This window comes from Mycosarcoma maydis, chromosome 1 (genome assembly GCF_000328475.2).
Source record: "Mycosarcoma maydis chromosome 1, whole genome shotgun sequence".
Classification (NCBI taxonomy): Eukaryota; Fungi; Basidiomycota; class Ustilaginomycetes; order Ustilaginales; genus Mycosarcoma; species Mycosarcoma maydis.
Genome location: NC_026478.1, coordinates 159708 through 173709, shown reverse-complemented (window position 1 = coordinate 173709; position 14002 = coordinate 159708). Strand labels below are relative to the sequence as shown.

At 55.6% G+C, this 14002-nt stretch overlaps 3 protein-coding genes across 3 annotated transcripts; 2 read left to right on the top strand and 1 right to left on the bottom strand.

The window, feature by feature from the left end:
• Positions 1-1026: 1026 nt before the first annotated feature.
• UMAG_00067 (uncharacterized protein) lies at positions 1027-7698 on the top strand (the record flags this gene model as incomplete). The annotated part of the gene is made up of 1 exon (XM_011387736.1): positions 1027-7698. One exon carries the CDS (start codon positions 1027-1029, stop codon positions 7696-7698), a length of 6672 nt encoding a protein of 2223 aa, XP_011386038.1.
• A 72-nt stretch (positions 7699-7770) lies between these two features.
• UMAG_10015 (uncharacterized protein) lies at positions 7771-9768 on the bottom strand (the record flags this gene model as incomplete). The annotated part of the gene is made up of 1 exon (XM_011388303.1): positions 7771-9768. One exon carries the CDS (start codon positions 9766-9768, stop codon positions 7771-7773), a length of 1998 nt encoding a protein of 665 aa, XP_011386605.1.
• A 1373-nt stretch (positions 9769-11141) lies between these two features.
• On the top strand, positions 11142-11618 carry UMAG_10014 (uncharacterized protein; the record flags this gene model as incomplete). The annotated part of the gene is made up of 2 exons (XM_011388302.1): positions 11142-11357; positions 11439-11618. The coding sequence occupies 2 exons, from the start codon at positions 11142-11144 to the stop codon at positions 11616-11618; spliced, it is 396 nt and encodes a 131-aa protein (XP_011386604.1).
• Between the last annotated feature and the right edge of the window lie 2384 nt (positions 11619-14002).

Here is a 14002-nt window from a genome sequence, read left to right as displayed (position 1 = left end):
CCTGCTTCTTCTTCTTCTTCTTCTTCTTCTTCTTCTTCTTCTTCTTCTTCTTCTTCTTCTTCTGCTGCTGCTGTTGGCCTGTCGAAAAAAGACGAGGATAGATGGTGACGTTAGTAAAGATCATATTTTGGCCGTTCCGTGATTCGCGTTTGTGCGGTGTGACCGTATCGTAGCTGTGAAACGTGAACGTGTGGAAACACGAAACGTGAAATTGCAGGTCGGCTGTGCGGTATGCAGGCTCTCACAGTCTGACAGATGCCGCAAGCTGCCACGGTGCGTGCTGAACGACCAACTCGTGACTTGTCGATGACGGTGATTCAAGATTCACGATTCGTGATTGCCTGCAGACTCACAGACTCCTGACTGCGTGATTCACGATTTTTCCATGCCTGTGTGCATCCCCCCAACCGCCAGACAGCCGTGCGTGGAGAGCGCTTAAATGTGCAATCGTGAATCTCGAATATCGGGGGGAAAATATATATAAGTTATATATAGTCACGAGTCGTGAGTGTGAGTTACTGTATAACTTATAGAGAAAAAGGCGTGAGGCTCGAGCGGCTATCAAACGTGAAATTTCACAGTCAGTCAATCACGAATGAGTTTTTGAGTGCACAGAGACACGAGAGTCACAAGTCGTGAGTGACGAGTGAGAATAAGCACCGACGCACAAAGGCAACTCAGCTCGCCTCTTTGCGAATCGTGAATCCACGGCTCTGTGGCCGTATGTCGTGAGTGTTGCTTACTGCTTTCACTCAGTCAACTGAGTTGCTCTCCACCTCTTCCTTGTCTCGCCACCATCCTTTTTCCTCGTCATCAATCAGGTTTTCTGGCATCGTTCAACCGTTGCTCCAACGTAAACGAAGCGTACAGCATCCAAGTTGGATCAGTTGCGCCCTCGCTCTTCTCATCGTTTGCTGCCAAGCATTTCAAACACGACAGTCTCGGGCGTAGCAAACATTCACCCGCAACCATCTTCCAGCACACCGTCACTGCGCTTTCCGCCTCTGCCACGGCTTGCTAAACACTATGCGCCGAGGTTCTGCTTCGCGCAGCGCGAGGTCGGCCAAGATCGCCGTTTGCGATCTCCTTTCCCGCTTGGTGCCTTTGCCCGATCAATCCGCTCCTTCCACCTACATCATCACCCCAGAGATCACATCAACGCTTCACAAAAACCTCTTTCGTCATCTCCTCGAAAGCGTTCCCAGCCCCGCCGTTTTCATACCATGCGACCCCACCACCAGCGTCTCTCAGGCGCTTGCGCTTCTCGCATCCTATGGCTGGAACTTGTCACGCGCTCAGATTGAAGAGACTCGCCAAGTTGCGCTAGCGCGCAAAAAGGGAAAACAGGCGCAGCGAGCGCAATCGCCCTGGTCCACCTCGAGCGCCTACGATGATGTCGAAGATCCCGATCTCCTTGGTCCCGAATACTCGGAATCCCGCAGAGGCATGCCGTGCGGTCACCTTTTCCAAAAGGGCGAGGCCGTTTACCGATGCCGAGAATGCAGCCTCGATGACACTTGTGTTCAATGTGCTCCCTGCTTTCAAGCTTCCATCCACGCCAAGCATAACCACGACGTTGTCTTCAGTGTCTCATCCTCGAACGGAGGCTGCTGTGACTGCGGAGACCCCGAGGCTTGGAAGCAGGACGTCTGCTGTCGCTACCACTCACAATCCTTCTCCAACTCCATCACTGCCAACGCCGACATGGAGCTCGAAAGTGAATCCCAACCGCCTCACCACGTCATTTCCAGTGCCACTCAGCCTGAAGCACCCTCAGTCACATCCGAAGAGGCCGATGGTCTCGATCAGATTGACGCGGCTCTAGCCGCACTCCCCTCGCAGCTCCGTGACCCTCTGCTGGACGTAATCTCCGAGCTGGTCATGCTCATCGTCACTGTCTTTGACCATGCTCCCGAGTTTGAGGTTGTCTCTTCCCTGCATACTCCAGACGTGGTATCCCAGCTGCCCAGCCTCCAGGACGGTCTCGTCTCGCAGCAATCCAGTAGCACCCCATCCAAGCGCAAAAGCAGCACCACGGGACCGCGCGATAGCGATGAGGACATGAGTGCAGTCGAGGTAGACAATCTGGTAGGCGATAGCATCGACGAGGACGAACAAGACGACGAGATCAACTCGCACCGCGCCTGGGGTTCACGCGCGCCTAGAGCTAGCCGCTCGAGCCCAGGCAGCAAATACATGGCCGAAGGCAGTAGCTGGCGGTCGGCCCCCCACTCCCTCGACACACAACCAGACCTCACTTCCGACAATGTCATGGCAGCTAGCGAGATGCTCTCCGCCTCTGAGCCATGGAGAAAATTCGGCTTGGATGGCGCAAAGGCGCAAGTCACCGGCGACTCTAACAGCACCAATCGCCAATATGCGGTGCTACTGTGGAACGACGAAAAGCACAGTTTCAGCCAGGTGATCGACATTGTCACCGATGCAACAGGCCGCTCTGAGCATGACGCAAAAGGTGTCGCGGAGCGCGTTGACAAGCACGGCCGGGAAATCATCGAGGTTGGTTCGGACCTGCGCCGTCTTCATCAGATCGCGCGTGTCTTGCATTCCATCGATCTCGCTGTCACTATTCGACCCGCTTTCGACGTCTTTGCCGAGGAAGTCATTCAAATCGTGCTCAACTTCCTGATGGATTTGTCCAACTGCAATCTCTATCTTCCCTCATCGCACGGTGCTACCACATTGTCGTCGTCGATTCCGCTCAGTTCTTGGCTAGGTCAACCTCTCAAGCCCGACGCTGCTGCGTTCAAGCACATTGTCGCCCGCAGTTTTTTCACCCCCTTTCATCCTCTCAAGCCGATCGAGGCAGGCTCAATGAGCCCGGAATTCTTCGACCCTCGCGACCTTACTCACTACGAGGGCCTCCTACTGATGGATTGCAAGCTGTGGAAGTCGGCTCGCATCGACATCAAGGCGCTCCTCATGTCCCTCATCGCCCGCCGAGAGATCAAGAAGGAGGTAGCGCTGCGCTTTGCCAAGATCTATCCCAAACTCGTCGAGACCTTCATGATCAAGGATCGCGAGCAAGAATATTCCATTTGCTTCTTAACCGTCCAGCTCTTCAGCGTGCCCTCGATCGCAACCATGCTGGTCGACAAGGTGGGCTTCTTGTCCAAGCTCCTCCTGCTTCTTCAGTCCATCTTTGCCGGCTCGCTCGTCAACGAAAAGATGGACCTCATCCTCCCACCACCGACGCGTATTCAAAGCCAGGCCAACGTTCACCTCATCTTTTTGCGTCAATCGCGCAGCTACCACATCTTTTACGACATCCGCTACCTGCTTGCGTCCGAAGGCGTACAGAAGCTCATCGCAAAGGCAGAGCGTGAGCATCTCGACTATTTCCTCGCCTGCCTGTCTCTTTTCCAGGCGATCCATCCGTCCAAGCGAGCTGTTTCAGCTCACGTCGAATTCGAGAGCGAAATGTGGATCCCCGTCTTTCACATCAGCTCGCATCTCGGTAAGGCCGCCAAGATGTTTGGCGAGGCGTTTGCCCATGCCCAGCCCGAAAAGCTTGTCGCGGCCATCGTGGTCACCATCTACGCCATTTATTGGAGCTCTTGCAAGCTGGCAATCGAAGACCCGGATTCGTGGCCTCAGACCACCTTTCACGATGCCAGCTACACCATTGGCACTAGTGCTGGAACAAAAACCATGTCCGTCATTTCATTTGCGGTCGAGTCGCAACCTATCAGCTTTCACCACCCGCTGCATTGGCTTCTCGCCGAGCTGATCAGGCAAATCTCCGTCGTTGGGCATGACGCATTGCAGACATGGTCCGGCTCCGAACGTCTCGACGCGTTGCTGCGCACCAGAGTGGACGAAGACAACTTGCTGGTCGCCATCGACTCTCCGCTGCGCGTCTGTGTCAAGCTTGCGCAGATCCGCTGCAACATGTGGGTACGCAACGGTTTCGTCATCCGCTCTCAAGCGCATCACTATCGCGACAATTCCATGCGTGCCATCATGTACGACCAGGATCTGCTGCTTGTCCAGGCTGGCTTTGCTATGATTGACACGGACCGCTACCTGCTTACCCTGCTCGATCGCTTTCATCTTCTCAACTGGTTCAACCAGACGGATTCGCCGGCAGACAAGCCCTACGATACAGTGCAAGGCGTCTTCCTGGCAGAAGAGCTCCTTTTCCTTATCACGACGTGCTTGTCCGAGATGTCGTCGGTATGCGCCTGGCCTATCGAAGCACAGATTCGACGCGAGGTCATCCATTTCCTCGCGCTGGGCCAAGGAACATTCACCGACGTAACCAAGAACATCCCCGAAAAGTTCACCGACCATGCGGCTTTTGAGCGAATCTTGTCGCAGGTGTCGACCTTCCGCGCCCCCGATGGTACGCACGATTTCGGTATCTTCGAGCTCAAGGACGAGTGCTACGCCGAAATTCAACCTTTCTTCTTCCACTACACGCGTAATCAGCGCGAGAAGGTGGAGGAGGTGCTTCGAGAACGTCAAAAGAAACGGCTGGCTCACAGCAGCGGACGCACGGTTTCTGCCATCAAGGACGAAGAGCTTCCGCCTTGGGTCCCAAGTGCATCACTGCACCAGCTTCGCGGCACACTATTTGGCCGCTTGCCTGATGTTCTCTCGAACGATATACTCGTCTCGCTGCTTTTCAAGGCATTGGATCAGACTCGCTCCTTATTCGCATATGCCCCGGACATGCTCGTCGACGCGGCGCTGCAGATTGTTATGATCGGCTTGGTCGATGCCGCCGACAGCTTTGCAGACAAAGCAGCGAGCCTGCTCATCTCACAACTGGAAGCTGCGGACGATGCAGGCGCAGAAGCCGAGCCAAAGCCAGCTGCCGAGGCAACCCTTGTTGAGATGCTGTGCCGTGTCGAGCTTCTGGAAAAGTTCAAGCCATTCAAGGGCAAGATCACGTGGTGTCTCGAAAAGCTAGCGTCGCATTCGGAAAAGGCGCGCAGCATCGTGCGGCCCCACTTTTCCGCCACAGGGCGCGGTGCAATCTCGGCCGATGGATCAGGCTCGGCAGCAAGTGGTGCCCCGAAGAAGAAAAGCGCCGAGGAAGCTCGACGAGCCGCCGCAAAGGCACGTCAGGCCGCTATAATGCAGAAATTTTCGGCGCAGCAAAAGAGTTTACTTGATCAGCTCGGTGCCGATGATGACGACGACGATGACGATGACGAAGGCGAGGTGGACGCGGCTACTTCGTCTGTCGGTGCGGAAGGCAAAGCGCCGAAGAGGACATGGGGCAGCTGCATCCTGTGCCAAGAGAATCTGGGCTCGGACAAGGCGTTTGGCAGTCTCGCCCATATTCAGCCCAGCAGGATGATGCGCATGACTCCCAAGCAAGATGCACCCAGCTTGCAGCAGGCGCTAGAAGCGCCGCTCACCATGGACCGCGGCAGCAGTACTGGCAAGCGAATCCAAGGCACAGCGCCTATGGGTCGATCGGGTCTACCGCAGAACGCAAAGGCAAGGCAGGGACCCGCGTACGGCAGCTTTCCGCAGGAGGACCACCGCCTTGGATTTTTTGCTTCGGCTTGTGGTCATCTCATGCATCTGCACTGCTTTGAGACCTACTGTCGAAGCGTTGAGCAACGCCATACGCAACAGATCGCTCGTAACCACCCAGAGGACTTGCACCGTTCCGAATTCATCTGCCCGCTCTGCAAGAGTCTCGGCAATGTGATCTTGCCGGTGGCCGACGTCGCTTCTACAACTTCTGCAGAAGGCATGTTTGCGCCGTTTGGCTCAGTTGTGCCGGACGAATCATCATTGCAAGACTGGATCCGCAAGATCAACATCGACATCCTGAAGCACTCGTCCAAGACCAATGTTGCCGACTACCAGGAGACGGATCATGGTAGCGGCGCGTTCCTGCCTTTCTTTGTTGATCACTCGCAAAGCTCGTTGCAGATGCGGCTCGAGATGGCCAACATCGACCGCTCCACCGGCCAGATGATTGATCGACTTATGAATGTGCTCAAGCCTATGTCCCACACCACCAAAGCGGCCAGGGAGAAACTGCAGCAACACACGATTCTGGCACCGCAGGGTCGCAAAATGTACATTCCAGAGGAGCTCGTCGCGTACACGATAGCGATGCTCGAAGCGGCTCAACGTGGAATGACGCCTTCGCCCTCCACGGACTGCACCGTTCCGGTGGAGCAGAGGACCGTCGCTGACGCGCTCAACGATTCTACTCTTGAACTGTTGAGATCGTTGATTCACTGCCTGCGCGTGTCGACGTTGACGTTCCACGAGGGGTCAAAGGGCCCCGACATTATCCGGCGTGGACTTCTCAAGCGATTGCTGCCACACTGGGGTGGCGACGACGCGGTCCGGTCGCCGCTCCTGCTCCGCGATCCTATGTCGATCCTCATCGAAGCTGCAGTGGTGGCACCAGATGCATTGACGCAGTGTACGGCTCTCATGTACTACGTTTGTCTGGTGCAGACTGTGTTTGGTCTGGCGCAACCGTCGATTTGGCCGCAGGTGTATGGTCACATGGGGACCCTCTTTGGACCATCTTCTGCACCTCGACCCGGTGCTGGTCTCAAGCCGGGGCACATCAGCAAGGAAGACGTCGAGGAGGCGAGGCTCATATTCCCGGACGTTCGCTGGACTGTCGCCAACATTATCGGCTTTGTCGGTTACGCCAGGGGCAACATCACGCTGGGTTTTGACAACTTGGACGACGATACATTGGCTAAGATGATCTGCAGCTATACATTGCCCTTCCTGCGTCGCGCTGCGATTCTGCGACGCGTGCTGGGCGTATCGAGGGCAGGCCTTGGAGGTGCTGACGTCGAGGCGATGCAGGTGGGAGAAGGGTCGCCTGCCGAGTATCGCCGGCTTCTATCGGAGCTGCACATCCCGTTGCCTTCCGAAGCTTTGCCGGTGCGCGCAGAGAAGCAGACGACGATGGCAAGCTTGGTGGAAGGGTGGATCAAGCATGCTTATGTGCCGCTGGCCTCGCTGTTCCGGCCGTTGCCGATCCAACCTGCGCCGCTGGGCAATTCGCTGTTCGGTGGTAGTCAGGCATCCAATTCGGCTGCGCACGATCGACCGTCGAGTGCAGCAGCTGCAATCGCAGGTGTTGGCAGCGCCTCGGGGAGTGCATCCTTGGCTAGTGGAACGCTGGGCCGTTCTTCGGCAGGACTGCATTCGCTTGCCTCTTCGTATCTGCAAGCGGCCGAATCGCACCCGACGTTGCTGCTGGAGCATCCTCACATCTACGAACTGGCGAAACTTCCGGCGGATCTGGCGACGCTGCTGCAAGATACGCGTCGTCGGCCATGCAAGAAGTGCGGCAACGTTCCACCGGAGCCAGCGCTGTGCTTGATGTGCGGCGACGTAGTCTGTCTGCAGTCGTTTTGCTGTCAGAGCGAAGACGATGGCGAGCGCGGCGAGTGCAACCAACACATGGACAGCTGTGGCGGAAGTGTGGGTGCGTACTTTAAGATCAAGAGCAACCTGGTCTTGTTGCTGTACCAGGGGAATGGGACGTTCCACTTCTTGTCGCCGTATCTGGACAGTCATGGAGAGATTGATGTGGGGCTGAGGAAGGGTAGGCCGCAGAAGCTGCATCAGCAGAGGTACGACGAGTTGCGCAAGCAGATATGGGGCCATGGCGTGGCGAATATTGTTGCGAGAAAGATTGAGGCTGCCATGGACCAGGGTGGCTGGCAGACGTTCTAGCATCACGCTGGAATGACGAGCAATCACGAATGTTTGTATCTAACTTATCAACAGTGTATGTGTCGAGGAGAATCATGGATTCTCGCGCGAGCTGGTGAGGTCTTGGAGAATAGAGATGGCTGTGCTTGTGGCGACGTATTCCTGGTAGGCGTGTTGGATGCAGGCTTTTTCGAGGTATGCATGCTCAAGTTGGAGGGTGACGAGAGCTGGTTCGATGAGCTTTGAGATGTAGAGGCGTTTGCGACGCGATGAGGCGAATGTGAGGAGCGTGTGCAGAGCCGTCTGGACGCGAACGGAATCGAGGTGCAAGTGCGAGTGGGCCAAGTTGAACGCATGGTTGCGGGGCGGCGCGGGGAGAAGGATGAGGAGGGTGAGGAGGAAGAGGGGGAGGCTGGCTTGGCCGGTCGACGAGAGGAACAGAGGGTGGATGTGGTCTCTGTCGACGAGATCGGGGTCGGGGTCGGGGTCGGGGTCGGGATTGAGGTTCGAGGTGGAGGTAGAGAGAGTGTGGAGAGGGCAGAAGGTGGAATGGATCCAGTCGGGCGTGGAAGGCGGGAGGAGGGATTCGAGGTGGTGCAACGCGTCGATCGCAGTGGATTGATCTGGTTGCGAGAACTGTTCAGCGATCCGCGATACGACCTCGTCGAACATGCTCGTGACATGGCGCAGTGAAGTGAGTCCAGGAACGCGCTGTGCTACAAACGCCTCAAGATACGCCTGTCGCTCCGACGGAAATCGCACGTCCAGCGTGAAGCGCTCCACGTCGGTTTCCGTGTCGAGGCAGAACCCGTACCGTGTCAGCAGAAGCGCATTGGTGAGCGTGCCGTACGTGTTGTACATCTCGCACCCAGCCGAGTGAGAGACCAACGTACGCATATCGAGCGTGTCCATATGCTCACTCAACTCGAGCCCTCCTTGGTCGTCATCATCGTCTACATGCTCTCTGGTCTGCTTGTTCGCTTCTTCTCGAAAGTCGCTTGCTCCATTGCTGTCATCCGAGGATGCATTGTCCTCTTGCTCGTCGTCGTCGTCCTGGGATTCTTGTTGGTCCACCTGGCTCTTCTCGCCCAGCCGGCACATGTGGTCGTCATGCGCCGTCAAAAACGCGACGCCGCAAAACTCACACACGTCCTGATCCGATTCAAACTGAACTGTATGCACTTCGGCATGGTTGAACAGATCCGCGACGGGGACCATGCCCACCCCATGGTACGTATCCACGATAAAGTCTCTTGAAGAGACGTGCGTGTAGGCGGTCAGGAATGCGGATTGCAATGCGTCAAGATGTTGTCTCTGTGTCGCATCAAACAGCTTGCTGCGAGCCAGGATCGGAATGCCGAACGAGTGGAAGTAGTCAAGCGCCTTGGCCTTGCACATTCCGTAATCGTGGTCGTATGGCCAGCCAAGCTCGGAGGAGGAGAGCTGGTAGCAATACGATGCTCGCTGGTTGATTCGGGCTGTTTCCGTGCCGGAGATCCAACGCCAGGGTGAGCAAGCGCTCGAGAGTGCTGAGGCATCTTGGAGGAAAGGCAGGGGGATACGTACGCGCGGAAGGATCGAGAGGAAAGGCTCGAAGCGCGACGCTGCCCCAAGACATCGCTCGTACAGCAGACAGAGTGCCAGTTCGAGGCCGACAGTTTCGTGTGAATCGCTGAGCCACTTGCCTTGTAAGACGGACGAGAGTGCTGACGTCTTGCGAGAGAGCACTGCGGTCTTTGGGATCGTGACGACGACGCTATCGTAGTCGATGTGCGATCGAGCGTGGATCGAGATGTTCCACGAGGTGGCATCGCCCATATAGCGCACGTCCAAAGCGGGGTGGATGTATATTGCCTCGGTTCGACACCATGAGAGGAAGCGTTCGAGACGTGCCGGTCGCGAGCATCCGCTAGGAGCAGCTGAACACGACGTGGATGGTGTGCACGCATCTTGAGTGGTACTGCTGCTGTTCAAAGGTACCGAACATGTTGTCGAACGCCGAGGTGCGACTTGTTCGCTGCAACGCTGTACGCGTCGACGTTTGGACGCGCGCGCTAGGGCGGTCGCCGAGGTGGTGCGCGACTCGCGCATTCACAATGGCTGGCTTGGCGATCGCGTCCAACGAGCAAGCCAAAGCACCGACGATAGCAGCGATACATGGTTGCTTACAAGGACGCGCGTCTGCGCCAAAACTTGTGAGTCGCAACGCTCACTTAGTTTGCTTCTGCTGGACCCTGTACGCTTCACGCTCATGGCTTGGTGCTTGCATGATTCGTGATTCTTATGTTTGGTCAGATCCGCCATTTCTTTCTCGATGCCCGATCGATTCGAAACGTCGTTGGTCGGATTTTCACGATATTGGCTTCACGCTTGTTCGCCTAGCTACACTATAGCCTGATCGGCTTTCGCAAGGTCCCGATGAGCGCTATCACCGGTGGCCATCCAGTCGTCGGTCTGCGACAGGCAGAATGCGACGATTCTCACGTTGCCATCTAGCCACATCCACGATTCTAGTTGGCTGTAGATGGTGATTCACGGTCTGTTTTGGTTGGCTGTGATCTGACGATCATGTTTTCAAGCGTAGGTCCGCGTCAGGTAGAAGACAATCACGAATATATCAACACACTTGGACCGACCCAGGAACGTCCAACGTGAATCGTGAATATCGGCGTTAATCATCCACATACGTCTTGGTCTACCAGCTATCGAGCAAGCGCATACAAAGCCGGTCGAGCCGTTTAAGCCTAGTCTCGTCTAGCTCGAGCATGACCGTCCGCACGAGTTGCTTCCGAACCGCAAGCGTGAAGACCGGCTCATCCGAGAAAAGATGGCGTCACGAGACCATTTTGCTAATCGACAGGTGGCATGCAAGCTAGAACGTGAGACCTACTCTGACATGGCACGCCCGTCACGACGTCCTGCCGTAACCCAGGTTGATGCGGACGACGCGGCCGACAAGAGTCAAGACAAGCGAGCGGAGTTGTCAGCTCAGATCCAAGACGGCGACAAGCGTGGTGTGCATGAACTCGCGGTTCGGAGACATGAGAGCGTCGCCGCGTTTTCCACGGCGCATATGTTTTCAAGTAGAGACTTGATCCGTGCACCGTTTTCTTCCAAATCGACACGTTTTCTCTTTGTCAGGTTCAACGCGCTATCGCCATTCGTGATTGGTGATTCGATTCTTGATTCGTGATTGTCAGTACTATCACGCCAATCCCTTTCCGCTTCATCGCTCATCTGTGAGTTCACCCTGACAAGCAGTCGATCGCATTTGGAAGTCAGAAACCATCCGTTGCTGCTCGACAATGCTTTCTGTACCAGCACATCTGCTCAACCGCGCTGTGCGAGCCACGCGAGTCCCAGTCTGTGCGCTACACGTTCAACGTGCACTATCGCTGACTCCAAGAGTCTTGCCTTGCGCCGTCGCACCACGTCTTCTGTCCAGTTCAGCATCAAAAGCCGCCATGTCGACTGCTTACAAGGTCATCCACACTACCGAGGCACCTGGTGCCGTCGCACCTTACTCGCAGGCTGTGGTGCACAATGGCGTCGCCTACGTCTCGGGCTGCATCCCCTTCACCCCGCAGATGAAGCTTGTCGAGGGTGGTATCGAGGAGCAGACCGAACAGGCGCTGAACAATCTCTTTGCCGTCGTCAAGGCTGCTGGTTCCGAGCCATCTGTGAGTTGCCCCGTTTCTGTCTGTTCTTGGCCAAGTCGTTCGTACTGCATGTTTGCTGACCGTGATGCCGTTTCGAAACAGCACATCCTCAAGTGCACCATCTTCATGAAGGACATGAACAACTTTGAAAAGATCAACGCTATCTACGAAAAGCGTTTCGCTCCCTACAAACCTGCGCGTTCTGCCGTCGAGGTTGCGCGTCTTCCCAAGGACGTCGGCGTCGAGATTGAGTGCATCGCTGCTGTCAAGTCCAACCTCTAGGTCGTTTTACACGTAGCAAAACTGCATCGCTCCTATGTCGCCTCATTAATTCTACAAGTCGATGCTGATGTCGAGCCGAGTCCTCGTCTGTGCGACCAAACAGCCAACTCGTTGCAGATGAGAAAATGGGTCTGGCAATGCAACGAAGGCAGACAGCAGACATGCGATGATCATCGCTGTGCATGAGATGTGTGATGGCGACCGAGAAAGCGAGCCTGGCGAGACGGAACAGTGTATGCCGATACTTGGATGAGACAGCTTCTCTGTACCGTTTCAATAAGCAACACACGGTACATTCGCCACGAGGGTGGAGCAGCATCTCACATAAGCGGCAACACACGCAATCGAGACGGTCGGAACCATGACGAAAGAGTCGCCCGGTGGATGACATAGATTACGCGAAAGCATTTTCTCGGCAAGAGGCGTGTCCGTTTCAGCTGCGCAGCAAACGATCAAGAGTGGTCGTCCAAGCAAGTACGAGAGTCGGAATACGGAGACGCTCTGCTGCAGCCTTGACTTGATCTTTGCTTGCGAAGCTGCGGCACAGATCCATGATCCATGATCCATGATCGTGGATCGTGGATCGTGGATCGTGGATTGGTGCCATAGCTGTTCGCGATCGAATGCATCGACTCTCTCTATCACATGTGTGTCTTCACATGTGTGAATTCGACTCGAGACGCCGTGGCTGTGTCGAGCTTATCTCAGGGCAATTGGAGCCATCCAAGGTCTCGATGGTAGCTTTGCCTTCGATGAGCTAGCCGTATTTGCGAAGAGCGTGCGTGGGCTTGCGATATGTGCGTCGACCAGGCTAGTGTGAGGTGTGTGCTGTGATCCACAACCCAAACCGACACTCACACTCGTTCGTCACTTGGCTTCCGCTGCAAGAAAAAGCCAAGCCTGAAAAAGGCCAGACCTCGCTTAGCGCCAGCTACGCATATTTTGGCGCGCTTTTTAAGTAGTTATCTCCCTCCCTACTCAACATGGCTATCAGTGAGTGTGCGCTCGTTGAAATCGCCGTTTGGCCACCTTCCAAACCTTGCTAGTCGTAATTCGGCCAAACGTGGTTTTGCATGAGACTTGCGCATGCACACCAGCCCTCGCCACGAAGAGCTACGCGCAATCAGCGCAGACCCTATTGAAACGCGAGGCTCGGCTCGAAAGCCTCGGTCTCGTCGAGCTCGTCCGGCGGAAGATGGCCGACCGCGGTCAGGCCTCACAGTTGCCGTCGCTGTTATCGGGTGATCGGTACAGCATCGGTCCTGGCAAGATCAGTGCCGCTTCTCTGTCATTTGCGACTCGCGTTTTCTCGCTAGCTACTGAGTGCTGCAATGGCGCATTGGTCGTTGGTGGCTAGCGGCGTGGAGTGACGTTGCCATGCGGGGAATGTGAATGGGACGCGCTGAAACAGCCCCGCCCGAGTCGGAGAAGCATTCACGATTGCTGTCATTCATGTCGGCTGACCAAGGAAAGGGTACCGGGAACAAAAAGCCTAGCGATTCACGGCAGGACGAGTGGAGCCGGCGATAAACCGCGCCACGCCGCGGCACCTGGTTGCTTGATAGCACCTCGTGACGGTATGATGCAACAACTGGTCGCATTCACGATTTGCTTGTGTCACGTACGTTGACAACGCCAGCCACTTGAATGTTGAGCCAATTTGCAGTTCGATGCTGTTCAACAGATCGATGACGTTCCGTCAAAATCAATCCGTTAATCGAGTACAGCACTGCGATCAACCCGGGTCAAGCCTCCTCAAGCCTCCTCAAGCCTCCTCAAGCCTCGCTCGAAACAGATTCGTGATTCAGCTTGCCCGAAACAAACGGAAAATCCGGCCATCACACGCCGCCAATTGAATCTTGAATCGTGAATTACAAATCGGCGCTACTGGATTTCTCAGACAAGCAAGCCTCGGTGGCACGCTTCAGTTGAGCAGAGGCTGATCTTTCATAACGCGATATGCGCTCACTGTGTCACGCGAGCTGCTTCCTAGGCGATGCATCTGTTTTCAGTCACAGTCACAGACACATTCACGATTGACGATTTGGACGCGTGTGTTTGATGGTGTCCTCCCCCCACCCTGATGTTTCAACAAGAACCTGGTCCGATGGAGCTAAACGATCTTTACCAGCTGTACCGCCTTCGGTGGCGTGACCATCGTGCTCTGACGTGCTCAGAAAGACAACAGGTTGCTATCGTCCAGATGTGACCCTAAGCAACGTGGATCGAGAGTGTTTGTGAAACCCATCCGGCTCGGACGGTGCACCTCCGAAACGTTGTTCTTCATGGCGGAGATGGAGGGCACGTTAGCGTCAAACCGAATCGTTAATGACGTTTTATGCATCAAGTTCCGTCCATACCTGCGGTTGAGCGGCGGCAATAGA